Source organism: Electrona antarctica (assembly GCF_951216825.1).
Source record: "Electrona antarctica genome assembly, chromosome: 15".
Classification (NCBI taxonomy): Eukaryota; Metazoa; Chordata; class Actinopteri; order Myctophiformes; family Myctophidae; genus Electrona; species Electrona antarctica.
In genome coordinates, this window is record NC_136796.1 from 18,059,532 (window position 1) to 18,087,307 (window position 27,776).

Consider the following 27,776-nt stretch of genomic DNA (forward strand, 5'->3'; position numbering starts at 1 on the left):
CGAATGTCAGCCGTATAGTTAACAGTAGGCCTATAGTCATTATATTCATGTTAAAATGAGTCCTAATGCATGCAAGAATTAATAATTTCACGCACAAGGAGAAGATGGTGAGCGGAGGATAGTTCCAACTTTTGGAAACACGCTTTGTTTTGTTTTCCCTCAAGGCGCACGCAACGCATTTGGTGAGTGCCATTCCTTTATCGTTATTGCGCACATGCCGTAATCCGTTTAAAACATAATTTATTACCATAGCGTTATAAAATATGTATTAGTCATTTTACGGCGGTATGTGTCGCTTGTCGGCAAAAGCAGATATCCAAGCTATAATAAAGCCACCGTTCCGCGTCGCTTTATGGCTTGGAGATTTTCTCTTGTCGGCGAGCGACAACCCCGTCGCTTATAATAGGCTACACACTCCACAGGTGTAGGCTATTAAATGCATGTATCCATAATGACATTGATTTTAGAATATGAATTATCTAGACGTAATGGGAAGAATGAATGGTGTTTATTCTTTGTCTACATTGACACAGAAATGAAGAACAACAACATCGCAACAGTGACAGTAGGCTAATCTAATGCATAGCCTACTACATATTGTCAAAGTGTAATGCAACTGTAGGCTATTAGATAAAGGCTCAGTGCATTTGGTTGCCATGCTGTCGTCTCTCGGTTTGGGGCTTATTGGCCGAATATGCATGTGCAACACACATGGGCTAGCTATTTATTATTGTTATTAACGTATTGGCCTAATGCAACTATCCAGTCAAGGGTGGATGCAATTTGTTATAGCTTAAAAAGCTAGATGTGGTGTAGGCTACAACTGTGGCAAATACAGGCGTTGGCAAATAGGTGTTTTTATTTGTATTTGAATGGCTACATATTACAGCCATATTACCCACAGTGGTAAGTGGTGGACAGTGTATAGAACCAAGTATAGGCCTATTCAAAAGTACACATTACAAAGTACATTTTCTTAATTCACAAAAAGTAGCCTAGGCTACAATATTTACATTTGAAATGTAGCAGAGTGAAAGTCATGAGCTTGCTAGTCTCTGCAGATAGACTTTGACTAACGCGAAGGGTTCTCAGATCGTGAGCTTTAAAACAAAAGTAGGCCTACCCTCCAAAAATGTACAGCATGGTGTCCACCACTGCCCCCATACCGTAGACTGCATGTAGACCAGGGGTTGGCAACCTTTTTGTCTCCACCAGGCCGAAGGCATGGGGAGAGAGTATGTTTTGCACTCCGTCCGTGTGTCCGTCCTTCCGTCCTTCCGTCCGTCTGTGAACAGCTAATCTCCGGCACCGTTAACCCGGTCGATGCCAAACTTTGCACACACACTCCCTGGATGCCAACGATGAACCTCTGCCCCACATTTTCCAGAACGGCCTGTTATAGCGCCACCATGAGGCAGCTTTTCACATTTGTTACCTAAAACTGCACCGATCTGCGTGAAACGTTGCATGCACACTCCCCAGAGGCCGAGGACAAACCTTTGACCTGCATTTTCCGCATCTGCCTTTTATAGCGCCACCAGGAGGCCGACTTTTGTAAAACACATTTTTTGATATTACTCCTCCAGATTCTGATCAAAAATCTCACAAATCGTTACACAGTATCTCTATGGTCATGTGCTCAAGTTGGATCTGTCCCATATTTCATATTCCATCCTAATTGGTTATAATTGGCTTTCACAGTTTGCAAGATTGCCCCGTTTTGAACAAAAGCCTCAAATCATGAACGCAGCATGCAATTTACGTGAAATCTTTCACACATTTTCTTACTAGGCTGAGGAATATATCCCACCCTTTTCACATTGGCCTGTTATAGCGCCACCAACAGGTTGATTTTTGCAAAACACATTTTTGGAACAAAATGCCTCAAATCATCCAATTGCTATCAAAGGCGTATGAAGAAATGGCAAACGGTACACATGATCTCTGTAGTCATGTGATCAAGACGAGTCTGTTGGATTTCTCAGATTGTACACTGATTGGCTAAGATTGCCTTCCAAAGTTTTCAGGAGTGGCCCGTTTTGTACAAAATGCTGCACATGTCCTGCTCATCCAGAATTCTATCCTTAGAGATGCTATGAGTGATCTGGCTCTGCATTTCCTCAACAAAATGAAGAAAATTGTTGCAAAAACAAATAAAAAAAAACATCCTCCTAAACATTTTGCCAAACATCACACACACTCCTATCCTCCTGGTGGAGACCTGTGCCCGGAAGGGCACTTTTTCTAGTTGACATTAAGTTCCATGTTTATTTTCTTAATAGTCAGTGTCCATCTGATTTTGATTGTCCATACACATGGCAATATTTATTTATTTTTCTTCTTGTTTAAAAATATCTTCTTTCACATCAGGATGTATGATTGATTATTAGACTCAATAACCCACTATCTCCCAGAGTCTCTCCCTGGACAGAGTTCAATGAATGTGAGTTTGAATGAATGTGGAATTATATGCAGGATGTAATTTGCATACTCATGTGATCATGAGACTGGACTTAATTTCCGACTAAACCTTTTTTTTTTAAATATTTAGTTTTAAAATAAAAATCTTCTCTCTCTCACACGTGCCAGTGATCACTCTTTGCTGTGCCAATGTTGGCACCAGTGCCTAAGGTTGCCTAATGTCTACCCCTGCTGTAGACTGAGCCTTTCTGTCTGACTGTACCACGTGTTGTTTACATTTCTGACTAATAATGCAGTGGTTGTCAACCTGTGGTCCAAGGACCAAATGTGGACCTGTACATACATTTTCAAGAAGTCTACAACATTACAGAATGTAAAATAATTGTTATTTTGATCAACGTTTGCCTGTAATCTCTCGTATTATGTATTGGTACCACATCAATACAGCATGGAATTGTGGATGAAATCGTATCCAATGATAACAAAATATTCTTTAGTTTTTGGTCTGCGAGGCTAAATCTCATCAAATGGTGGTGGTCCGGCCGTGGCTCAAATGCCAAATAAATAATGGGCCTTGATATGAAAAGGGTTGAATACCACTGTAATAAAGAATTCAGTGAAATCTGTCATCATAATGGTCACTAGATGAATCAACAGTATTGTGTTGATTCATCCCCCCCCCCCCCACCACGGGTGACGGGGCAATTGCCCTCTCAGCTGTTACAATTTAATTGCCATAAAAGGCTCTGGACACAAATGACCTCTCATCATCATCCCGGCCTGGCAAGGCACACATTAGAGGAGGAGAGAGTGGTTCGTTCCATCTGTAGGCCTGTATACACTCTCAAGGGTCAATAGGCTCTATGCACAGCAGCCGTATTGGAAAGGAATTAGGCCTCTTTCTTATACTTCCTTCACAGGTCTTCATCAATTATACTCAAGCCCCCACGGAGGCTCTCCAACGTTGAAGCGCTCGGCCCTACTGGTCAGAGTGGGGACTGCAGGCCGACCCGTGGATTTATGACAAGGAAACCCTGTGCAGCTGGGGTTTAACATTGAGCGCACGTTTGCACTTCCGTACTGCTGTACCAGTCAGTGGGTCTCAAAGTGTGGTCCAGGTACCCTCAGGGTTCCGGCGGGGGTTCCAACAGGCCCCTTACGGGTGTATTTCTTGAGAGTGTACAAAAGGAACCATGGTTTCATTTGTACACTCCAGAGTTATGGGGGTTCTTGAAATGAAAAAGCTTGAGGACCACTGTACTACACTAAATGGAACATTATTAATTAGCACAATTGGTTACACCTGTGAAGGAAGTAAAGAAGAAGCCCAATTTCTTTCTAATGTGGCTGCTGTGCATATAGAGCCTATTTTGGTTCTCATTCGTATGCTCTCTGAGCTAATGTAGATCAGGGTCCCATGCACGCCTCGTGACATCATGCCTCGTGACATCACGCCTTGTGACATCACGCCTTGTGACACGCTCCATTTATGGGCTTAATATTGATGACATCAGGGATCTCCATATTTGGAACCATATTTGACATACTAGATCTGCATATATGGAGCCGGCCAGCAACTCTACATCTGACCTCACTGACACCAGATGAATAGTTGAACTCCTGCTTCTCAACTGTGCCGTATTAAGAAGCTCTGTTGTTTCAGTGGAACCTCGCCCTGTTGTTTCAGCGCGACCTCAGGGCGTCTTACTGGTTGTACAGAGTACAGACGTGTTGGTCCCCCCCCCATGGTGCTATTATATAAGGCCCTTGAGGCAAATGACCTCCCCTTCCCGGCTTGTAGTAGAGGCTGCATTTGAGGACAAGAGCAGGCTATAGGGATGGAATGGATGTTGTCGTGTGTTATTGCTTTTGTTGGCTGTCTGTCTACAAGAATTAATTAAGTGAACTGTCCCAGGTTCTGGATTTGTGTCCTTATGCTACGTACAGCTGGGTTTCCTGTCTGACACTAGACAAGAGGCCCCTTTTCCACAGGGGTTGAACCGGTTTGGTTCTTTCTTCCTGCTTAATATTGAACCAGTTCAGAGTGTTTCCACTGAAAATGAATTGGTTCAGAACCCTAAAAGTTGGTTCGGAACGGGAGCCAAAAAATGGCCGCCGGATTCCGTGAAAGCACCAAGGTTCCAAGAATCTAGAACGGAACCAAATCTAGTTCTGGTAACAATTTATTACTTTCTAAAATAGTGAAATAACCAATCTTTAATCTCACAACAAGTAGTATTGCGATGTGCCGTAAGCTTGTAGATTGGCTGTTTCCTCAATGGTGTGTACGTCTCCCTACAGTGGTGGCTGTGGTTATAAATATAACGTGAAAAAAACCCGAAAAAAAACAAAACATTAAAGTTCTGTTAGGTTTCAGGTTATGGAAGGTTCTAGGTTAGGTTTAGCCTGGTGAATCACTCCCCTTTTGAAATCACATTGCATTCAAGGTTCTAAGTTAGGTTTCATTCAATGAATGAAATGTGGCAGCGGTAGCCGAACGGTTTGCGGAGCGGTCTTGATACCGGAAGGTCGCCAGTTCGTATCCCCGGACCGGCACGTTAAAATTACCACCGCTGAAGTGCCCTTGAGCAAGGCATTGAACCACTACCATGAAATGTTCTATGAGCAGGGCCTGGCTGTAAACAAGTATCTGATGCTTAGTCCAGTTACCCTGGGTAAATATAGTAACTTTGCTTTGCTTTGCTTTATGTGATTTCAAAGGGGGAGTGGTTAACTACTGTAGGCTAAACCTAGTTACCCTTCGTCTTGGAATAGAGCTGTTTATGTGCCAGTGTTTCATTGACATTCTAGAGTGATTTGGCTCACAGATGGTGCACATACCATCGGCCCTTGAAGTAACCTTGTCTCTCCAAGGTTTGCTGAGCAGAAAACACTCCTGGAACCAAAAGAAGGTGCAACATATAGGGCTGTCACGATTATGACATTTTAGGTGATGATTAGTTGTCATACACATAATTGCACTGACATGTTTAGTAATTGTATACCTTCGAAATATTGTAATAGTGGAAATAACTGATACCTTTCCACAAAAAAAAAACATTCAAAACGTCTGGAAAATAATTGTGATTATCTAAAATAATTGTTATTAGGCGAATACCGTATGTAATGTATGTGACACTATTCAAAATAGCTTGTAGATCTGCTATCTTTGAACATTTTAGGAAAATCTTCAATTACTGCGAAACATCTGAACGGGCAGAGAGGTCGGAAATAGAAGCTCCCCGTTTTGCCCCCCCCCCCCCCCCCCCCCGGTCAATGTCATAGTGTCCTTGAGCAAGACATTTATCTCTCAACTGCTCCCTGGGTGCTGTATGTATTAATGGCATCCACTGCTCCTAAAACGTACAAGACATATTTAACGTATATATCCAAATGCACAGTGACAAGAAAACACCCCAAAGGAGTGGGGACCAAATTAATTAGTGCATCAATCAAGACGACTGGAGATAGCAAATGTCAATTGCGGAAAAGGAGTGCCAACATCACTCTTCTAGTATTCACTTTATCAGCCTTATGTCTCTTCATCTTACAATTCCATCTCTTAACTCGTTTATTGCGGCTAGCTGTTAGCATAAACCCCAGTTCCAGGTGCCACCATACGCGTTCACTTTAAAAGACGGACGCTACACACACTCGAGTATCATTGGAACAAGCACACACTGTTTACCTTTCGTCAGAAGCTTTTACATGGCGGGAGTACAAATTGCAGAAATTAAATCCGAAACGGCTTTCAACTGCTTTACACTGTGATTATATGTTCAATCCCATAGCTGGAGCGGTGGGGCGTTGCCATAGGAACCGGACCAATGTTAAACGCTGCAGTGGGACTCAACCATTATATAGACTAGAGTATACATCGAGTATACATTGGGGTCCGTATATATACAGACCTGGGATATGACGTAGCTATATACGTACCCCTAGCGTCGGGGTACGTATATATACGGACATGGGAAAGAAATAATTAAGGGCCTTTCAGACAAGGAGTGGGTGACACATGTGTTGTCGCCTGGATCAACAACAGGTCTGCGACAGGACTGCTCATGAGGTGTGCGGGATACGTAGTGTGGAAAAAAAGCTCACTACAATCACTACAGGTCTAGTCGCCCGTGGGTGTGTGCATGAAGCGAGCACGCGCAGTCGCGCACGGCAATTTCACGGGACCGTGCCCGTGAAAATATGCTTGCGTAATCGGCCCTCAACTTCTCCGCACATCCAAAATAAACGCAAGCCTCTCATTGAAAATGAATAACTAGGCGTGTCACTCGCTCCCCGTCTGAAAAGGCCTTTAGGCTACGGCATAAATCACATTGGCTAGGCCTAGAGATGGTAATATATCGTCATAGCTGTTGGGCAGACACCTTGTATCTCAAATGTTCAACGTTTGTGAAACATTTGTTTCATCACCTACTTCGTTTTGAGTGTAAAGCAAAAGTAGTGAAAACAGCCGATCTACAAACTCACTTTTCTTCCCATTGGGATGGGAATGGGAAGAAATGGTTTTGAAAATATGAGGTTTCCACACTGACAGCGACTATATATATATATATATATAGCAACAGCTAATGTTACACAAAGGTGTTCCTGTATTGAAAGGTATAATAATAACGTGTTAGGTCTAAATGGATCATGTCACCCATTTTCAACCTGCCTTCGTATAATTGGTCTTCACTAATGCTCAAAGTCGTACAGTAAGATGACACTACTCACTCAGTTCCTTCCACAGAGCAATGTCATCTATTTTATCACACTAATGTCTGAGGATGAGAAAAGCTAATGTTTACAATAATTTTGAATCCCCATCGATGATGCCATTGGTAGGCATGGTTTCTGGACTGTCCATAGCCCTCTTCTGGGACACAGAGTGAGTAGACAGAAATGGTGCCATCATAATGTTTAAATAAGTCACACTCAGTTTGACAAGAGTGAGTTACGGACTTACGGTATATAACTTATTTTTATTTCATCTCCATGTCTTTACAATAATGGACAAACGTTTCGGCTATCCAGTCTTCTTCAGTGTGGATAGCCGAAACTTGTGAAATGGGACATACAATTCAATTCAATTCAAAGGGCTTTATTGGCATGAGAAAACATACGTTTACATTGCCAAAGCAGACAGCACATACATAATGAGTACTTGTTCTTTGGTACATTTTGATTACCGGACTTTTACTCGTAACAGAGTATGTCTATACATTGCAGTATTGCTACTTTTACTTAAGTAAAAAAAGAAAGGAAAACATTTGTTTTCACCACTGGTCCACCACTGGTTGTCTGCACAGCGCTGTGAATCCAGGTCACATCGACTCACGGGTTGTCACATGGAGGGAGATAATGGCGCTGGTCAGTCATTATTGCTCTGTATCGACCGGACCCCATAAACGTCACCAAATCAGTGTTTATGGCCTTTATCGTGTGACCTATATGGCCCGCTGCCATTTGACCATGCTGCTTTCATCTCTGTCTGCTACCGTTGTGACTCGCAAGAAATGTCACACTCTCTGAGACAGCCAGATGATCAGAATGATAATGCTCTGGGCGTCAGTTTGTAGCTTTCAGTGTGTGTGTGTGTGTGTGTGTGTGTGTGTGTGTGTGTGTGCGCGTGTGTGTGTGTGTGTGCGTGTGTGTGTGCGTGCGTGCGTGCGTGCGTGCGTGTAACGCATTTCATGTCAAGAACCCCCAAATTGATATGTACAAGGCAAGCTCATAGCCAGAAACTGGCCCCCGTAAAATCTGAATCCCCCCCCCCCCCGCCCCCCCCTTTTTTCCCCTCACTGTATATATTTCTTTTCCCTTTTTACCTCCTTTATGATGAATTCCTGTTCTGTCTATAGAAGTGTCTATTTGTACGTCTCTAAATGTTTTGATGATTTGAACATGGTGGACCCTATTGGAAACAAGTGTAATGCTTAATTGGGTCGTCCACTCACAGTTAACAGCCTTTGTATTGAGTTTGTGCTTGAAATGTACTGTAATTCTGCAAACTGTTAATAAATTCTTCAATCAATCAATCAATCAATCAATCAAAGCTTGGCACGAAGTTATGCTATATGAGCAGTTATGCTATGAGCTTGTCTACCGGTAGCTGCAATTTATTTTTTATAGCCAAAGTATAAAATGATTGTGATGCTAGCTATATTAACTAAATATTGCTTTTTACCAGCTGCTATGCAATAGCAAGCTGAGTCTATAATCGATGTGCAAGCTAGTCCAGTAGTCCTCTAGTCCTGTAGTCCAGCTGGTTTTCTCATTGGCTGATGTATGTGCGCACCACAAATATGTCCGGGCGGAAACAAACGACTCAGAACACAATAATTCTGCCTTAGAGAATTTTGGTTCCTTTACCTAAACTTCTGCACTGAAACTGACACAGAGGCAGTTATAGCGGAACCCCGCAGATAATAATAATGCAGCTGGTAATTAATTGATTTAATCAATCTTGTTTAGAGTCAGTTTGGTTTAGGAAGGTTTGGATTAGACATTTAGAGGTTAGTTTTAGGACTCATTGTTGGAGTTATGCCTATTTGACTTGCACATTGGTGTCGTGCACCGAAAATAGATTACAAGTTGTAAGCTTTTTAGTTTTGGCTTCATGGTTGTAAAAATGCCTTTTCATAAAATTGCCATCCTAAAACTAGGCCTGTCACAATTATTACATAATTGCCTTTAATCGCAATTATTTGAGACTAGAGCGGTGCCCGTTGGGCGCTGGCCTACTTGGAATGATGCAAGTTGGAAATGAATGCCCCACCCAGTTATTATGTCTGTGTCCCTTTTATGCCCATATATGGAGATTTCGGTATCTGTCTCTCTGTGTCCCTTTGTTCCTACTGTATATATGGAGTTCTGTGTCAGGCATGCCCAAATATGAAGTGTTGTGATGTCAGAACAGGCCAGCTCTATGCCCATATATGGAGTTCTTTGTCAGGCATGCCCACGTCTATGCAGTTGTCATAACATATTTGTGATGTCAGAACAGGCCAGCTCCATATATGGACCCTTGGCAGGGGTCCTGTCCAGAGCCCTGGCAGAGGCCTTTTGTGGGGGTTCTGGACAACCGTGGGTCCGACCGAATCGACACCGGGCACTGCACTCCCTGCGGGGGTGTGCAACGTGTGTGTTGAATTTGAAGTCTATGGGGTGAACGGTTCCCAAGTTATGTGCATTACAGACGTACACAAGTAGAGACGTGGTGCATTTAAGATAGATAAGATAACAATATATTTTTGCATACGTCATATTCATTTCCATGTTACCAGTAAGACGCCTAAGGGCGAGAAGCGACCCGCGTGCACGCATCCGCCTCGTTGACGGCAGACTGCTGGGCGGGCGCTGGCGCTTTGGCATGGGGGGTCAGATCAACATGGAATGAATTCTGTACTGGCCATATAAGGAGCATGTCTTGAGTGTACAGCTAGGGTTTGATGAGGTCAGATCAACATATGGAATGTCAGAACAGGTCAGCTCCATATATGGAGATCTAAGGGTGGTAGCGGAGCCGGGCCTTAAGGCCTATTCATAGTCTGGATTTTCGGTGGTGAGGTGACCACCACTCCGGTGGTGAGCTGACCACCGGAGCTGAAATAACGTTGAGCGGTGGTGAGTAAAAACAGAGAGAAGGGCTGGGGCGGTGGCGGTGGTTTGCTCTTCACCGCGGCTCGTGACGTCATGTTGTAGTCCGGTGGTCACCTAACCACCGAAAATCCAGACTATGTATCTATGTAATGTAATCTTCGGGCCTGAGAACTCTAGTTTTCTCCGGCTGCCGGGTGCGGCTGCACTAATACCGGTAACTTTGAATGGACAGGTATCAGTCAAAAGGGAGACATCAAAGAGGAAGGATGGATGGGGAAGGATCAACATATGGAGGTTCTGACATATATCCATATATGTAGATCTAAGGGTTTGAGGTTTGAGGTCAGATGTGGAGTTGCTGGCCAATATTGATGACATCAGAGATCTCCATATATGGGCTTAATTGCGACAGAAGATCACATTTACTATGACATCAGATGTCATAGTGATGTCACGAGACCTGGGCACCATATATGGGGGCTTTCCCATATATGGGGATTTTGAGTGATACACTGACTGACTGACGGGAAATTCGGGAATTGCATAGTTTTTTCATAGTAAATGCGACCTGCAGTCGCAAGAAATGTTCATATATTTTCAAACCTTTTAAAAAATAATGGAAATAGCAGATCGGCTATTTCCAGTATTCATGTCTTTTGGAAAGTACAGATTTGCCACATCTGCCCTGTGCAACTTTTGTTTATGAAGCCCAAAAGCCAAATAGATATGTAAATTGTATTCATGATGTTCTAATGTTCTATAATGACAGAAACACACTTAAATTGTTAATCACAATTATTTAAGTGGCAGTTAATCAAAAAAATTGGAAAAATTGAATAATCGTGACAGCCCTGCCTAAAACATTGATCAAGTGTAATTGTGTGTGTGTGTGTGTGTGTGTGTGTGTGTGTGTGTGTGTGTGTGTGTGTGTGTGTGTGTGTGTGTGTGTGTGTGTGTGTGTGTGTGTGTGTGTGTGTGTGTGTGTGTGTGTGTGTATGAAGAGCTTGTTTAGTTGAGAGCCTGCTATGCCAGAGGAGGAGCAGAAAGCTACAATTATCATTTCAATGGCTTTTCAATGGGGACTGTCAATTAGTGTCTGCTTCCCACGGATGGACAGAGCCCAGCGTTGCCAGATTGTGCAAGAGAAACAAGCGCCGGTGACGTCTATGAAAACAAGCCCAAAATAATGAAGCTATTAGGCAGCGTGATCACACACAGACAGGCGGTCCCCAGAAAACCACTTTAACCCTACATTTTAACAAGATTTTCAGATGGGGGTCCGGCGTGGACTTTATCTCAGTATGCCCTAATATGAATGGCCATTCAGTTTGAGTAGTGTCAGTGTGAGGTTATACATCTGCTTGCACTTTGCAATTAGCTGCTGTATGCTGTTTGTAACTATTACAGTGGCAAGACAAAAAGCGTGAAGTGAAAGTGTATCACTTTTGACTGGTAAAAAAGTCAGGAGGCTTGTAGTATTTTAAATTCCCCAGATGACTAAGCCATAAAACAAATTGTGTTCCCTGGACAGAAATACAAATATACCATCTCTCTCTCATTTTGGATGGCTATAGGATAATTGGGCTGAGACCAGAATACAGGGCATTGTAAATAATCCAAGCGAGAATAGACCATATCATTGAAAAAATAATAATAATATTATAGATGTTTCTAAGGTGCACAATCAATTTTACTACAATTATTTGACAACTTTAGTTACTAGTAACTTTCTAGATTTTGATTATTATTATAAAATATACATCAACAACTTCATCCCAATATACATTTTGGCCGTTCAAAATTGCCGATCTGCAAGCTCACAATGGGTGGCGATGTGACGCAATGTGAGCTCCCTATCACTAGATGATAACCATCATGTCCACACTGTCACATACAGTAGATCGGTTACACAAGTTATTGTGTCCCTATCACTGGACATTAACACTATCGCCTCAGACAGAGGTCTCCGTCCTATTAAATAATTACGCCCGTCGCCATAGACAGAGATTAAAGGTGTAGTGAAATGACAAATATTTGTCACACTTTTAGAGCATATCCGTGGTCATCATATGGGCACACCTAACAATGGATGCCAAAACAATGGGACAATTCTCATTTCTGTGTGTTTTTATATCAAAAGTCCATAAAAATAAATATGTAATTAAAACGAAAACGTGCTGCGTGATGGCGTGTAGAGATATACATCAATAAAAGCCAATACAAATGAAGCTCACCCGTTTGGTTCCCATTGCTGCACGTCTGTCAAAACACAGCTACTCCGTTTTTAATCTCATTCAAGATGACATCCAGGCAGTGTAGTACTCGTTTTAAACTTAATCATCACGCTAAAATATGTATATAGGTTGTGTACAGGTTAGAGATAACCCCCTGGCTTTGCTGCCGTCTCTCTGTCACTTGTAAACAAACCACTGTGCATGTGCGATTGTGCGTGCATGTGGTCGTGCATGAGACGGACCTACGTCCCCATAGCCTGGAGGGATGCGACGCTCTGATTGGTTCAGAAAACTTAAGATTCTGCCATCTGAGGCTGAAACTTAAAAATAAAATGCCCAAAAAGCCATTTCACTACACCTTTAATCAAAAGACAGACCATTTCGTCTTTTAGATTCGATTCCCATTGGGGACGCTGTTGGCGCTGGGGGCATGTTCTCTCCCCCGCGCCATCAGTGCCCATACCCGAGGCGGGGTTGGTGAAAGGGCCTTTCTGTGTGGAGTTTGCATGTTCTCCCCGTGTCCCCTAGGGCATGGGGTTCTCAACCCATGGGTCGCGACCCCTCGGGGGGGTCGCCAAATTATTTTAGGGGGTCCCCAAATTATTAAAAAAAAAAAAAAGATTTTCTTTTAAATTTTATTTTCACGATTTTTCAAAAATAGCAGACCTACAAGCTCGTAGAGCGCCACTCGGTGGCGCGCTATGAGCTTGTAGATCTGCTATTTTTCAATAGCTAAATTATAACAATGCTTAAAACACCAAAAGGGGTTCCCGCCCAAAATGGTTTAAGGTTATTGTAGCAGTCAATTTATATTGGGGGTCGGGAGGGGGCGGGGCGGGGGTCCCGAGACATTGCCAAAGCATTTCCGGGGGTCCCTGGCCAAAAACGTTGAGAACCTACCCTAGGGCCTAGGGTAGGTACCCTCACAAAAAACATGCAGTAAACCTGGTCTCTAAACTACCTCCCCCTGGCCAGCCGGGGCGCCTGATGGAGGGGAAAGGAACTGGTCGGAATAACGTGTTCCTTCCACGCTATGTCCGACCGGGGAAACTACTCCGTCAGGTGAAAATAAGCAGCTTGGACTCCTCATGCATAGAAGGAGGCATGAGGTCAGTCCGCTGCCCCCCAGGTTGGCAGAGGAAGAGTAGCGCCCAGGATTACATTAGATAATTGACACTGACAAAAAATTAGTTGCAAAATCATGGGATAAAAAAAAAGACGTTTCATAACAGAGCGCACCAGTCTACAGCCTGGGAGCGTCTTTTGGGCAACATTCGATGTCATTTCCGGCTAGTCCGTCATCCAAAGTGGTCCAGCTCCATTTTAATGAATGGGATTAAAAATCTTAAAACGTGAATAACTCTTAATCTAAATCAATGATTCCAATTCTAACAAAAGATTGTGTTTTTGACGGCCCATCGCGGTCATACCTCCGGTGGTGGTCGATCCTCTCGGGGGTCTTTTGGCTACATGCTATGATATCTAGCACAACCAAGATGGCGTCGTGTCACCTTGAAATGGGCTCTGAAGCTGCAAATCGCTGGGCACACTGATTAATGATTCCAAATGATGCTGGACGATAAAGAGTGTTAGCCATCATGTCCACTGACACACATACAGTAGCAGGTACGTTACACCAGCAATTTCCAAACACTGGGTGGAAACACGCGGGGACCCATTTTTTATGGGTCATGTGTATATATGCCTTTTTTGTTTTTGTTTCCTACAATAATGTTTATTAATATTTTTATTTCACAAGATTTCACAATATTTCACTTCATTTTCTAAAGAATTGAATACATGTCAACAAAATCTAAAAATTCCAAATTCCAAAATAAAAAAAGGAAATCTCCTTTATTTCACCTCAAACTAAAAAGTTTCACATCCCACCGCTATGAAAGCCTTTCGATAGAAGGATAGCCCCAGAGCTAAAGGGTCATTCGAAGACAGCGAGAAAAGTGACCAAAAAGAACGCCGCGTTCATAGGCCCATGCGTCTCTTCCCTTCGCTCATCAGTGATGAGCCGCTTGTTAATGACACTAATTACTACCTGGGCTATTTATATACCGTACACCCTGCCTATAATGAAACCACGCTTCCTTCAGTAGTGCCAATGTGTAAAATAGTCTCAGGGATTACATTATTCCTTCATATTACATTCATATATGAATGCTACTTACTTTTCTCCCCCATGCGCCTGCTATCATTTAGTACCTACTTGACAATGACATACAGTAACGTGTATGTCATTTTTATTTTATTTAATAGAAAGCTAGATCTGACATCTGTTGATCGGGGTGGCGGTGGCTCAGGGGTAGAGTGCCTGGATGGCAACCATAAGGTTGCCAGTTTGAACCCGGGCTCCCCCAGAGTTACTGTCGAAGTGTCCTTGAGCAAGACACTGAACCCCTAATTGCTCCTGATGTGCTAGTTGGTGCCTTGCATGGTTTCCAATGCCATTGGTGTGTGAATGGGTGAATGTAATGCACAATCTCTGTAAAGCGCCTTGGATAAAGGTGCTATATAAATGCACCATTTACCATTTGATCTGTGTAAGAGACCTTTCTGAAACCTTTCACAGTCAACGCAGGGCTAGATTGTTTTAATGCCACAACATAATAGGGTCCCGAGATTATATCCCTTCAAACAGCTGTTCACACCAGTTCTCTGCAACACAAGGCAGAGAGAGAGAGAGAGAGAGAGAGAGATAGATCTCTTCAGAGACATGGAGACAGACACACAGACTTTCTCTCACCTAAGGGTCTCACCATGTGGGAATGAGTGTTTTCAGCACAATGGACAGAGCAAGAAAGGCACAAAAGAAAAGAGAGGCACGCGTGCGCACACACACACACACACCACACACACGCACGCACGCACGCACGCACGCACGCACGCACGCACACACGCGCGCGCGCACACACACACACACAGACACACAGATTTTCTATCACCGTCCTAAGGTCTCACCATGTGCGAATGGGTATTTTTCAACACAATGGACAGAGCAAAAGGCACATTAAAAGAAACAGAGAGAGACAGACATATACAGACAGAGTGAGAGGTAGACAGACAGAGAGAGGCAGACAGACAGACACATAGTGAACTCACACGGCCTGCATGGCCTGAAGGAGCCAGATAAGTGCTCTGTGCATGTCATCATTCTAACAGCATGGGAGCACGTACGTCCGAGACACCCCGAGAGGAGGAGAGAAGTGTCTATCTCTGCAGCTCCTCTATGGAACAAGGTGTAAATTGGGACAGAGGCTGAGAGAGCCAGAGTCTCACAGGGCTATTAGTTCACACAAAGGCAGTAGTGGTTATCAACCACTTTTTTCTGTATAACGGCCCACTTGCAAATCTTTGAAAGCGTTCGCAGCCCACCCATCTGACCACTACACGCGGGACAAAGTGGTCAGACGGGCATTCAGAGCGTGTTTATTGTAATGATCAATCAAATGTGTCCTAGCTGGGATCAATGGAACTAACGATATTAATATGTTGTTAAAATCGGCCACACAGGTTGAGATAAAACCACTGACATAGAGCCTCACATACAGGCTTCACTGTGCAGGCATCACCAGCCTGCACACACCGTGAGCTCATGCCAATGGAAGGTCACCTGATTTCCATTCCATGCAAGGAAATTCAGCTGTCTAGGAATTTCTAATCTTGCACAGTCTGTGCATGCGGGCGTGTGTGTATGTGTACACACACACACACACACACACACACACACACACACACGCACGCACGCACACACACACACACACGCACACACGCACACATATGCCAGACCTTGTGCCAGCCTAACATCAACAGCAAATCTTACATGCACCAGGAGCACGTGATCAGGCTGCACAAACACTTCTGTGTGTGTGTGTGTGTGTGTGTGTGTGTGTGTGTGTGTGTGTGTGTGTGTGTGTGTGTGCGTGTGTGCGTGTGTGCGTGCGTGCGTGCGTGCGTGTCATCCGCTTGTGTGGAGTATCATCATCATCCCTAAACTCGTAAAGCTGTGTGTGTGTGTGTGTGTGTGTGTGTGTGTGTGTGTGTGTGTGTGTGTGTGTGTGTGTGTGTGTGTGTGTGTGTGTGTGTGTGTGTGTGTGTGTGTGTGTGTGTGTGTGTGTGTGTGTGTGTGTGTGTGTGTGTGTGTTTGGGGGTGGGGGTGGGGGTGGGGGATTAGGATGGAACAGTGCCTGTGCTGACAGGCTACAGAGGAAATCATGTTTACACAGAGCCTGAGACTCAAGTTTGAGGTGAACAAATACATGATGTCAGGAGGGGGATTACATGCTTCTTGTTTTAGACCCCCACCCTCTGTCCCCCCATCCCTGTGATTAGTTTATTTGACAGAACCCCCCACCTCCAAATAATCCTAAAGTGCAATGTGTACCCTCTGGCTGCTATGGAAACAGGGCCGCTGTTACAAGCTATATACTGGATGGATAGAGATATTGAACATGTTAATTGACAGTTGAGAAGTGTTTATTGACTTAAATGTAACTCATTGACCGCCATCTAGTGGCTTAGAGTGGCGCCATACATTATATCTCAATGAGCAAGGCTCTTAAATTAAAAGCCGTTTTGGCCGGAAACCACTGAGCCAGGAAGTAAAAATCCACTATTTAACATATCTCGCGATTGTCATTTAATCCACCCAAAACATAATTTTTGTAAAGCCAGCCGGGCGGCGTGCCACGGGTTCGACTCCCGAGCCCGACGGCCTTTGCCGTGTGTCACTCCCCATCTCTCTCCCCCTTTCTTGTCTAATTACTGTACCCTATCAATAAAGGCAAAATGCCAAAAAAAATATCTTAAAAAAAAGAGAAGAATCCGAGATATTAGCATTCAAAAAGCTGCATAAGCCAGTGAATTTTCCATTTCCATTTTCTTTTTAGTTTAGGAGTGTTATGAGGGTAAACTGGACGCAGTTGACATACGAAAATAAGCGTCAAAAGGCGCAATTGGTAGTCCCTGCAGAGCGTCGCAGTCCCACCCCCTCAATAATTCCCTGTTCATTTTCCTCATAGACTTTTCAAAAAGTATTTATTTAAAGACGTTTACGCCGCGGACAAAGCCAACTCTTGTCGTGACAAATCATGACAATAAACACAATGTTTTGGGCCGAACAAATAATTAGAAAGAAGTGTCAATTATCTAATGTAATCCTGGGCGCTACACTTCCTCTGCCAACCTGGGGGGGCAGCGGACTGACCTCATGCTTCCTTCTATGCATGAGGAGTCCAATCTGTTTCTTTTCACCTGACAGGGGAGAGTTTCCCCGATCGGACGTAGCGTGTGGAAGGAACACGTTATTCTGACCAGTTCCTTTTCCCTCCATCAGGCGCTCCGGCTGGCCAGGGGGAGGTAGTTTAGAGACCAGGATTACTGCATGTTTTTTGTGAGGGTACCTACCCTAGGGGACATGGGGAGAACATGCAAACTCCACACAGGTATGGGTTATAGGTTAAAAATCTCCAAATATTTTCAAATATACTTTCAAAGATAGTAGGAAACATCAGATCTGAACACTTGCACCGGATAAATTGACAATTTTAGCAGGACAGCAGTGACAGGGCGATTCTGTATAAGATAGGTAATGGGTGCCTTTAGATTGAGGTGTTTCAATCTATCTTCTGTGCTATCTTCTGTCGAAAACTATTCACACAGCGGCCATCTTGCTCTCACCTCATATTTGCGGGTTTGAGAGGAAATGCCACCCTGTGTGTGTGTGTGTGTGTGTGTGTGTGTGTGTGTGTGTGTGTGTGTGTGTGTGTGTGTGTGTGTGTGTGTGTGTGTGTGTGTGTGTGTGTGTGTTTGGGGGTGGGGGTGGGGGATTAGTGTGTGTGTGTGTGTGTGTGTGTGTGTGTGTGTGTGTGTGTGTGTGTGTGTGTGTGTGTGTGTGTGTGTGTGTGTGTGTGTGTGCGTAAAGGAACACTTGACTGTTATCTCCTGCCTTATCGAGCAAAGGGAACAGAAATGAGTCTTTGCTCGACAACAACACACAAAAAACTCACATGTTTGCCCGCCAGAGGTGTATTTTCTTCTCATTGTCATGGCAACAGCGGTTCGCTGTGTGCGCACGTGTGTGAGATACTGTGTGGCAGGTGATGTAATTGTGTCTGTCACTGTTGTGGCCATGAGCGGACCATAAGATCGTACACGCACGCACGCACACACACTACAGGAAAGATTTATGGTTGAAATGGGTGCTGTGTCTGTCTGATCTCATGGCCAGTGTGTGTGTGTGTGTGTGTGTGTGTGTGTGTGTGTGTGTGTGTGTGTGTGTGTGTGTGTGTGTGTGTGTGTGTGTGTGTGTGTGTGTGTGTGTGTGTGTGTGTGTGTGTGTGTGTGTGTGTGTGTGTGTGTGTGTGTGTGTGTGTGTGTGTGTGTGTGTGTGTACACGCGTGCGCGTGCGTGCGTGTGTGTCCAGGGGTAATCAACATAGATATAAATAGCATTCAGAAAGGGAGACAAAGGGAGCCATTGGTGGTCCTGCAGATGAAATTCACTTTTTAGCTTCATCCAGATGGTTAGCTCCTGGGGTCTAGCAGTTAGTGGTGGTAAAATGCCTTTCTTTCTTTCTTTTTCCTTTTTTTTTTACATTTTTATCCCACGATTTTGCAACCCATTTTTTCACCCAGTGTCAATTATCTAATGTAATCCTGGGCAGTGCACTACGCTTCCTCTGACAACCTGGGGAGAGCAACGGACTCCTCATGCTTCCTTCTATGCATGAGGAGTCCAAGCGCATGAGGAGTCCAAGCTGCTTCTTTTCCCCTGACAGGGGGGAGTTTCCCCGGCTGGATGTAGCGTGTGGAAGGAACACGTTCCCCTCCATCAGGCGCCCTGGCTGGCCAGGGGGAGGCAGTTTAGAGACCAGGATTACTGCATGTTTTTTGTGAGGGTATCTATCTACCCTAGGGGACATGGGGAGAACATGCAAACTCCTGTAGCCCAGTGGTTATTTCATGCCCTTAGCCTTATTCTTATATTTTAATACATAGTACAAGTCATTCTAAAACAGTTGACTAAGTTAAAAATGTATGCCTTTAATAAAAAGTTGTCTGTTATAAATAGATCTCTAAATAAATAGGTTTTAGTACAAGACTTATGTGTAAAACGATGCATGCCGTTCATAGCAGTTAAAGGGTAAAATGCACAGGAGAGACTGTGGAAAAAACCCAATAACGAGGTGCAATGTTAAACAGGTGTGTTCCAGGGTTAATGAGTTTACTGAGCCAAGAGTAAATGAGACAGTTAACCAGGTACTGGAGTTCTTCATTCTGATTGGTGTATGATCATGTGATGTGTTCTGATTGGGGGTTTCTCAATTGGGTGAAGTGGGGAGGAGAGAGAATATTGAGTGAGTGGAACTTTACTGGACAGTTTCACCAGAGTGTGTATGACCTGACACAGGTTGACATGAGACAGAAGTGAAGTGGAAGTTTTCTGATAGTTTGATGCACAGTGCATGATTCTTGTGTCTGTTTTGTTTGAGTGAGTTATAAGAAGTCTTAAGTGAGTGGTAAAGTAACATGTGCTTGGACTGAGTGAAGAAAGTGTGTAGTTTCTCAACAAGAGGAGACTTTTGCTCATTCTAAAAGACTGTGTTTTGGAGTGTGTTCCTGACGAGGATTCGACGTTCCTGCAGTCTGCTCGGCTTCATCACATCTCACCATCTCACGAACTGTTCTACACATCTGACAAAGAACTGTGAGTAGGACTTTTGCTCAACATCAACAAGGACTGAGGAGGATTAAATCATCATCATCACCCCACCATCACCACGATCAGGCCTGCACCGTTGGTTTGTGTGTGTGCGCGTGTGCATGAGTGTGGGCCCACTGTGTGTTTAGACTAGAGTACTTTGTATTTTGTATCTGCTATTTAGGAATAGTAATCTGATTTTGGTTAAAGTCATGTAAGAGGGATTTTGGTACGAAATCTAAAGATTGTGAGAGTTGGGTTTTTGATATTTTATTTTAAGCCAAGTCAAGAGTGTTTGGTTTCATTGAAGGTAATTAAGGGACTCTACAATAGGTAGAGTTTATTTGGTTTCACTGGATTAAAGGCTTGTGCCTAATTGGTTATATTACAAGGCCTACAAGGCCTATTGTTGGTTCATTCTAAAAAGGGTTTACCATTCTTGTATTGTATTGTCTACTGTATTGTATATTTCATGTTTTATTATTTTCTTTACCATTTTAAAAAGGGTTAAACACATTTGTAAAAACAAATAACTTTATTAACCCTATCAGTAAATCTCATATCTAAAAAAAGAAAGAAAGAAAACCCTTAGCTTATTTTAGTTCTAAAAGTAGCAGTTTTCAAAACCTCTAACGATGGTTGCTGAGTCGGTTTGGACTGGGCAGGCAGTCCCAACTTACAGCAACACAAGCAAAGGGCCAGGTCCCTCTGAAACCTCAACCAACAACTGTACCTCTCCTGTAGAGTCAGGGAGCAAAGACCAAAGTAAAACTAACCTGATAGTCAACTATCTGCCCAAAAACATTACCCAGGAGGAGATGAAGAGCTTGTTTGGGAGCATTGGGGAATTAGAGTCCAGTAAAGTTGTTCAAGACAGGATAACAGGACAGAGTCTAGGGTTTGGATTAGTGAAGTACTTGGACCCGAAAGATGCAGAAACCGCCATCAGCACCTTTAATGGCCTGAGCCTTCAGACCAAGACCCTCAAGGTATCATACGCCCGCCCAAGTTCAGCCTCCATCAGAGATGCCAATCTGTATGTCAGTGGTTTTCCGAAGACCATGACTCAGGAGGAACTGGAGCAGCTTTTCTCCAAGTACGGAGGCATCATCAGCTCCCGCATTCTAGTAGACTCGATGATCGGCGTCTCCAGAGGGGTGGGTTTTGTCCTGTTTGACTGGAAAGTGGAAGCCGAGGAGGCCATCAAGACTCTGAACTGCGAGAAGCCTCCCGGTGCCACAGAGCCAATCAAGGTGAAGTTCGCCAACAACTTCAGTCAGAAGAATGGCCAACTGCTTCTCTCCCAGATGTACACAGGGCCCCTCGCTGAGCAAGTGTCATGCTTCAGCGGGTTCTCCCCTATGGCCCTCAATGGCATAACTAATTCAGATGGCATCCACATCCCTGGGTACGTGGACACTGGCTGGTGCATCTTTGTGTACAACCTGGCTCCAGATGCCGACGACAATATCCTGTGGCGGATGTTTGGACCCTTTGGTGCCGTCACCAATGTCAAGGTGATTCGAGACTACAATACCAACAAGTGCAAGGGTTTTGGTTTCATCACCATGACTTGCCATGACGAAGCAGCCATGGCCATTGCTTGCTTGAATGGATGCCTCCTTGGAGACAGAGTTCTTCAAGTGTCATTCAAGATGAACAAGACAGCACATGATAAAAGAGTACGAGATCAAGTGTTGGAAGAAGGAGATAGAGTTTTGCTCCGAAACTTTGGATTAACTGGCAAACACAAGTTGCAGGATAAGTGGAGACATGTGCCTTATGTAGTGGTCAGTAAGATGCCGAATCTACCAGTTTATACAATTAAGCCGGAAAGAGGAACTGGAAAGGTGAAAACGGTCCACCGGAATCACCTGCTGCCAATTGGATACTTGGTTCGACTACCAGTCGACACTGATGAACTGGAGCCTGCTCCAAAGGCTGTGACAAGGTCACAAGACAAACTGACAGTGACCCAGACAGCACAAAGTGATGAAAGATTACCAGATTTGACATCGTCAGACTCGGAGGATGAAGACATGGACATGTCTCAACCAAGAGTTATGGATGGAGACCATGAGACAGGGAATGAGTCTTTTACACTACCCGAACACCCTGTTCAGGAAGTACATCCCATAATTGATGAGTCTCAAGTTTCACTTCCTCTTGATGAGGATATGGAAGATGCGAGGGCTATGGAACCTGCCGTCGCTGAAGTGGAACCTGCAGATGATGCAGTCCCCTTAGACCCTGTGGTGGACAAAGGTCTAGAAAAGGGAGAAGGAATTGATAACCCTCAGTTAACTGTTGACACTGAAGAGTCCCCACAGAGACTCCCACGGAGGGAGCGGAGACCAGTTGATCGGTTCACTTATGATGAGTTGGGACAACCTTCCACTCAATCCTGGTCCATACTGAGTAAAGGAGCACTTGTACAGTGCAGTACCAACTTGGATCCAGACCGTTTATGTAACACTGTGTGGTGTCATCCCATGGCCAGATGTCCCGATTGTACTACAAGGAGGAAAAAGCTGCAAATAGTCTAATGCCATGTCATTTGATGAGGACATCAAAATCTAAGAAGGGGGAGGGTGTAGCCCAGTGGTTATTTCATGCCCTTAGCCTTATTCTTATATTTTAATACATAGTACAAGTCATTCTAAAACAGTTGACTAAGTTAAAAATGTATGCCTTTAATAAAAAGTTGTCTGTTATAAATAGATCTCTAAATAAATAGGTTTTAGTACAAGACTTATGTGTAAAACGATGCATGCCGTTCATAGCAGTTAAAGGGTAAAATGCACAGGAGAGACTGTGGAAAAAACCCAATAACGAGGTGCAATGTTAAACAGGTGTGTTCCAGGGTTAATGAGTTTACTGAGCCAAGAGTAAATGAGACAGTTAACCAGGTACTGGAGTTCTTCATTCTGATTGGTGTATGATCATGTGATGTGTTCTGATTGGGGGTTTCTCAATTGGGTGAAGTGGGGAGGAGAGAGAATATTGAGTGAGTGGAACTTTACTGGACAGTTTCACCAGAGTGTGTATGACCTGACACAGGTTGACATGAGACAGAAGTGAAGTGGAAGTTTTCTGATAGTTTGATGCACAGTGCATGATTCTTGTGTCTGTTTTGTTTGAGTGAGTTATAAGAAGTCTTAAGTGAGTGGTAAAGTAACATGTGCTTGGACTGAGTGAAGAAAGCGTGTAGTTTCTCAACAAGAGGAGACTTTTGCTCATTCTAAAAGACTGTGTTTTGGAGTGTGTTCCTGACGAGGATTCGACGTTCCTGCAGTCTGCTCGGCTTCATCACATCTCACCATCTCACGAACTGTTCTACAGATCTGACAAAGAACTGTGAGTAGGACTTTTGCTCAACATCAACAAGGACTGAGGAGGATTAAATCATCATCATCATCACCCCACCATCACCACGATCAGGCCTGCACCGTTGGTTTGTGTGTGCGCGTGTGCATGAGTGTGGGCCCACTGTGTGTTTAGACTAGAGTACTTTGTATTTTGTATCTGCTATTTAGGAATAGTAATCTGATTTTGGTTAAAGTCATGTAAGAGGGATTTTGGTACGAAATCTAAAGATTGTGAGAGTTGGGTTTTTGATATTTTATTTTAAGCCAAGTCAAGAGTGTTTGGTTTCATTGAAGGTAATTAAGGGACTCTACAATAGGTAGAGTTTATTTGGTTTCACTGGATTAAAGGCTTGTGCCTAATTGGTTATATTACAAGGCCTACAAGGCCTATTGTTGGTTCATTCTAAAAAGGGTTTACCATTCTTGTATTGTATTGTCTACTGTATTGTATATTTCATGTGTTATTATTTTCTTTACCATTTTAAAAAGGGTTAAACACATTTGTAAAAACAATAACTTTATTAACCCTATCAGTAAATCTGATTTACATTTAAAGTGTGGTCTGGTATATTTCTTTAAAATAGGTATACTGAGCTTGTAGATCTGCTAGTTTGCAGTTAAAGTCAAGTTATTCAGCCTTGTGGTTTATTCTATAAATACAGGGTTGTACAGAGGTTAAGTTAACAAACTCAAACACCCCGTTATTCCCTTTAAGACGGTACCGGGGTGCTACACTCCACACAGAAAATAAAAGTAAAATGCCTTGCTCAAAGACACTTCATCACATAATACGGGAGGCGAGGCGGTGACCGGTGATTAGGTCATATTGAACTAGTGAAAAGTAAGCGCTTGTGACTAAATATTAACTACATTGATTGGATCCTCCATATTCAGTATCCCGTGATCTTTTGTGGCCAGATGTAATTTCCTGGGGTCTAGTAGGACTATAGTAAATAATAAAAAAAGAAAATGGCATGAAATCTTGTAAAAGAAAAAAAAATACATATATAGCAACCATGTTTTTAACTTTTATGTGTAACCGAGTATGTCTATATTGTAGTATTGATACTTTTACTTAAATAAAGAATTTGAGAGAAGTAATCATTTAATATAACTTGCTATGCTATAGAATCGAATGCTATATTATATACAGTAATCTGACTTTAGAGCTCTCTTTCTCTACCTATAACCATTTACCTGAAGATAAATGGTTGTTTTATGGTCAAAATATGTTTGGGGTTAGGTAAGTATAATTAGTACAATTTTAATAGGTCTACAGGACTTTTACTTGTAACACAGTATGTGTTGTATTGCTACCTTTATTGAAGTAAAAAAAAAATAGAATCTTGTACGGGAAATTGTGAAAATGGCAATCATAAAATTACTGTCAAATGTCATTGCTGTAAAATGCTAATGTCCTCACAAGTTTAATAATATAAATACACTGCAACGGTAAACAAAAACAATGACACCTCTTTCTGTTTTTCTATGTCCTATTGAACATCTGGTTCTTAATGCGTGTAAAGCTGATTTGCAGTGGGGGGGGGGGCTTGTGTGCACGTGCGTGTGTAATAGATTTTCTCATTAATGAAAGTGTGTGTGTGTGTGTGTGTGTGTGTGTGTGTGTGTGTGTGTGTGTGTGTGTGTGTGTGTGTGTGTGCGTGTGTGCGTCTGTCCGTCCGTCCGTCCTCTCTCAGCCTGGTGATTGGTTCCTGACATGACCGAGGTAGTGCAGGAGCCTGTGCTGGACTTTGCATCGTCCGAGCGCGCAGGTCGAAGGAACGCCCTGCCAGACATCCTGGGCTCCCCGGCAGGGGTCAGCCCCACCGACCTGCCCCTCAAACTGGCCGAGCTCAACCTCAAAGGTACAGCGTGGTCTTTGTACAGTGGTCTGCTCACCACTCACTAGGCAGATTATGCACTAGACATACAAGCTATCAACGCACTGCATCATGGCTGTCGACAGCTTGTAGATCTGGTCTTTTGGGATCATAGAGGCACGATGGAGACAGCATGTGACAAAGTCATGTCATGTCTATTATATCTACTGTACTGTACTTCAGTGCAGTGGTTCTCTTTTCAGGCTGCGACCCTCCAAAACAATCATATTTTATTTTGAACTGAGGATCCCGCACCTTGGAATTGTAGGAGACTACGAGTTGAGGCATTACATTTAGTTTGACTCAGTTCCACAGACCACAGATAGAAATTGTGAAAATAGCTTTAAAAAATACTTTGTAACGCTTTGTGAACTTGTAGAGCAGCTATTTCCGCTTTTTTCCGCATTTTTCAACATGGACACGATTATGACGAAATAATTGCAATTGCCTCAAATAATTGTGACAGGCCTACTGACAATCTTGTTCTGAAAATCTGCTCAAGATAGGGGGACACAACAGGATCTACGATGTGGTTCAACATTCTGGCTCCTTTTTGATTTTGTTTATGTACAGATGGTCCCGGATCGGGAGCCCAGTCCCCCACCACGACGGCAGAGGGCCCCCCAGCTCCGCCGAAGAGCTCGGACGACACCACGGGATCCTAGGGACGCCTTTACACACCTCCGGGTAGGAAGAAGAAGATGACCCGAGAAGAACTGTACTGAAGAGAGAGAACGGAAAGGCAATCTTCGACAGACTGTTGGTGTGTGTATGTGTGTGTGCCTAGCTACCGGCGGCCATGTTTGAAGCACAGCAGCTGTCGAGGGACAGTGATGGACAGAGACAGTGGGACAGAGAGGAGCTAAACTGCAAGAGTGCGGTGTCAGGGTATAATGCAGTGGTTCTCAAAGTGGGTGGCGTGGCACCTGGGTGCCGTGGCCAGGGTTGTTGCTACAGAATACTTTGATAATATTCGGAATAACGGACCCGAAAATAAATAAATAAACTTGCAACTTGCAAACTGCTATTTTGGTGATTGTTCCCCCCCTCCCAGAATAGGGATGTTGGGGTTCAATTGGTTTAATGTAAAGTGTAAAGTTATTTCAATCTGGCATAATGGAAACGGATATTCTCCCAAGTTGTCCTAGTGACATACTCTGTCTTAGCGGGAAGGATAAACGTTTTTACGTAAATATGACATAAATGCATCGTGCCATGAAGCAACAATGTAATTCGGGGGTGCCCCGGATGAAAAAAGTTATTTAGGTCACCTGAGCCAAACGAGTTTGAGAATCACTGGTTTAATGGACCGATGGATCGCCACCTGCCCACTACCCTACGGTGACAAACAAAGGGACAATGCCTGGAGCATAGGGCTGGGTGTTATATCAGTATTATATCGATATATGACACTAGAGATATACTGTCTGGGATGTTGGAGATCATTATATGGCAAGTGTGTTGTTGTCCTTTTCTGGTGTAAGTCGCTTCAAGCCTTATTAATGTATCATTTGAAAAATGGTCAAACATCTTGTAGGAAATAGCACCCGATCTAAAAGCTTGTTTAAAAGCAGCCAATCGAAAAGCTCAAAACGTGTCACAATGCTTTTAGTTTGGCTATTTTTGCGTAGAAATATAGTGATATTTGATATTTTCCAAATGGCCTAGCCATTCTGGCAGAAACTGTACACAGAACATTTTGAATGGACCACCTACAGTACACACACTACGACAAACAGAGGGATGCATGCTGTCGCTGCCTGGCAGATAATGTACACTAACCACAAAGTTTTGCTCTGACGCGCAAAACAAAAAAGCTGACCTACAATCTCACCCACGGCGTGTTGTGAGCTTGTAGGCCTGCTGTTTTCTGTGCTCTATGCCAGTGGTTCCCAAAGTGGGGTCCGGGGACCCCTAGGGGTCCTTAAGGGAGTTCCAGGGGGTCCCCAGCTAAATTATATACTTACGAACCAAATGGACACTTATGGGTCTGTAACTCAGAGTGTGTACCCAACATGGAACCAAATGGACCCTTGGCATATTTTCAAATGGCTCATTACTGTGAATTTGGGGGTCCTGGACCTTGACATGAAAAAGTTTGGGAACCACTGCTCTATGCCGTCTTGTGGTAAAGCATGAATCGGGCTTATGCCAGGGCTCCACCGGACGCGTTGCGTTGCGTCTGCGTCGCGTCAAAAAACGCACCGGTTCAATTTTAATGCACGCGTCGCGTCTCCGTCAACGCGGGCAGTGGAGCCACCCTTCATTGATTAAAAAGGGAACATTCCCTGACGGTGACGGAGACGCGACGCTGACGCGCCCGGTGGAGCCCGGCCGTTAGACGTTTGGCAGCAGTTTATTGGGTTGGGTAGTTTATAAAATGTGTCCCAAAACTGAGTCCACACAACAGCATCACCTGATGAAGGCCATGATGTTGGGCCGAAACATTGTGCTGCTTTGTAAAATATTTGGGTTTGGTAGTTAACCTTGTTGTGATTATAGTTTCTCTGTTGATTATAAATTGATAATCCAATGACAATGTCCTCATAACAGTCACTGTTTTA

General features: G+C 43.6%; 1 protein-coding gene across 3 annotated transcripts; it reads left to right on the top strand.

Annotated features, from left to right (window-relative positions):
- pkib (protein kinase (cAMP-dependent, catalytic) inhibitor beta) lies at nucleotides 1-27,355 on the top strand. 3 transcript variants are annotated; one of them, XM_079522654.1, is made up of 3 exons: nucleotides 1-182; nucleotides 25,030-25,197; nucleotides 25,786-27,355. In XM_079522654.1, exons 2-3 carry the CDS (start codon nucleotides 25,050-25,052, stop codon nucleotides 25,875-25,877), a joined length of 240 nt encoding a protein of 79 aa, XP_079378780.1. In that variant the 5' UTR covers nucleotides 1-182; nucleotides 25,030-25,049; the 3' UTR covers nucleotides 25,878-27,355. The 3 variants fall into 3 exon arrangements, with proteins under 3 accessions (XP_079378780.1, XP_079378782.1, XP_079378781.1); XM_079522656.1 differs by lacking the exon at nucleotides 1-182 and adding an exon at nucleotides 22,962-22,971; XM_079522655.1 differs by lacking the exon at nucleotides 1-182 and adding an exon at nucleotides 23,117-23,418.
- Nucleotides 27,356-27,776: the final 421 nt, after the last annotated feature.

Excerpts from the sequence above, each read along its gene's own strand:
- pkib (XM_079522654.1), top strand. The coding sequence starts at position 25,050 with ATGACCGAGGTAGTGCAGGAGCCTGTGCTGGACTTTGCATCGTCCGAG. Across the intron at positions 25,198-25,785 it reads GGCCGAGCTCAACCTCAAAG|ATGGTCCCGGATCGGGAGCC; the intron begins GTACAGCGTGGT and ends GTTTATGTACAG.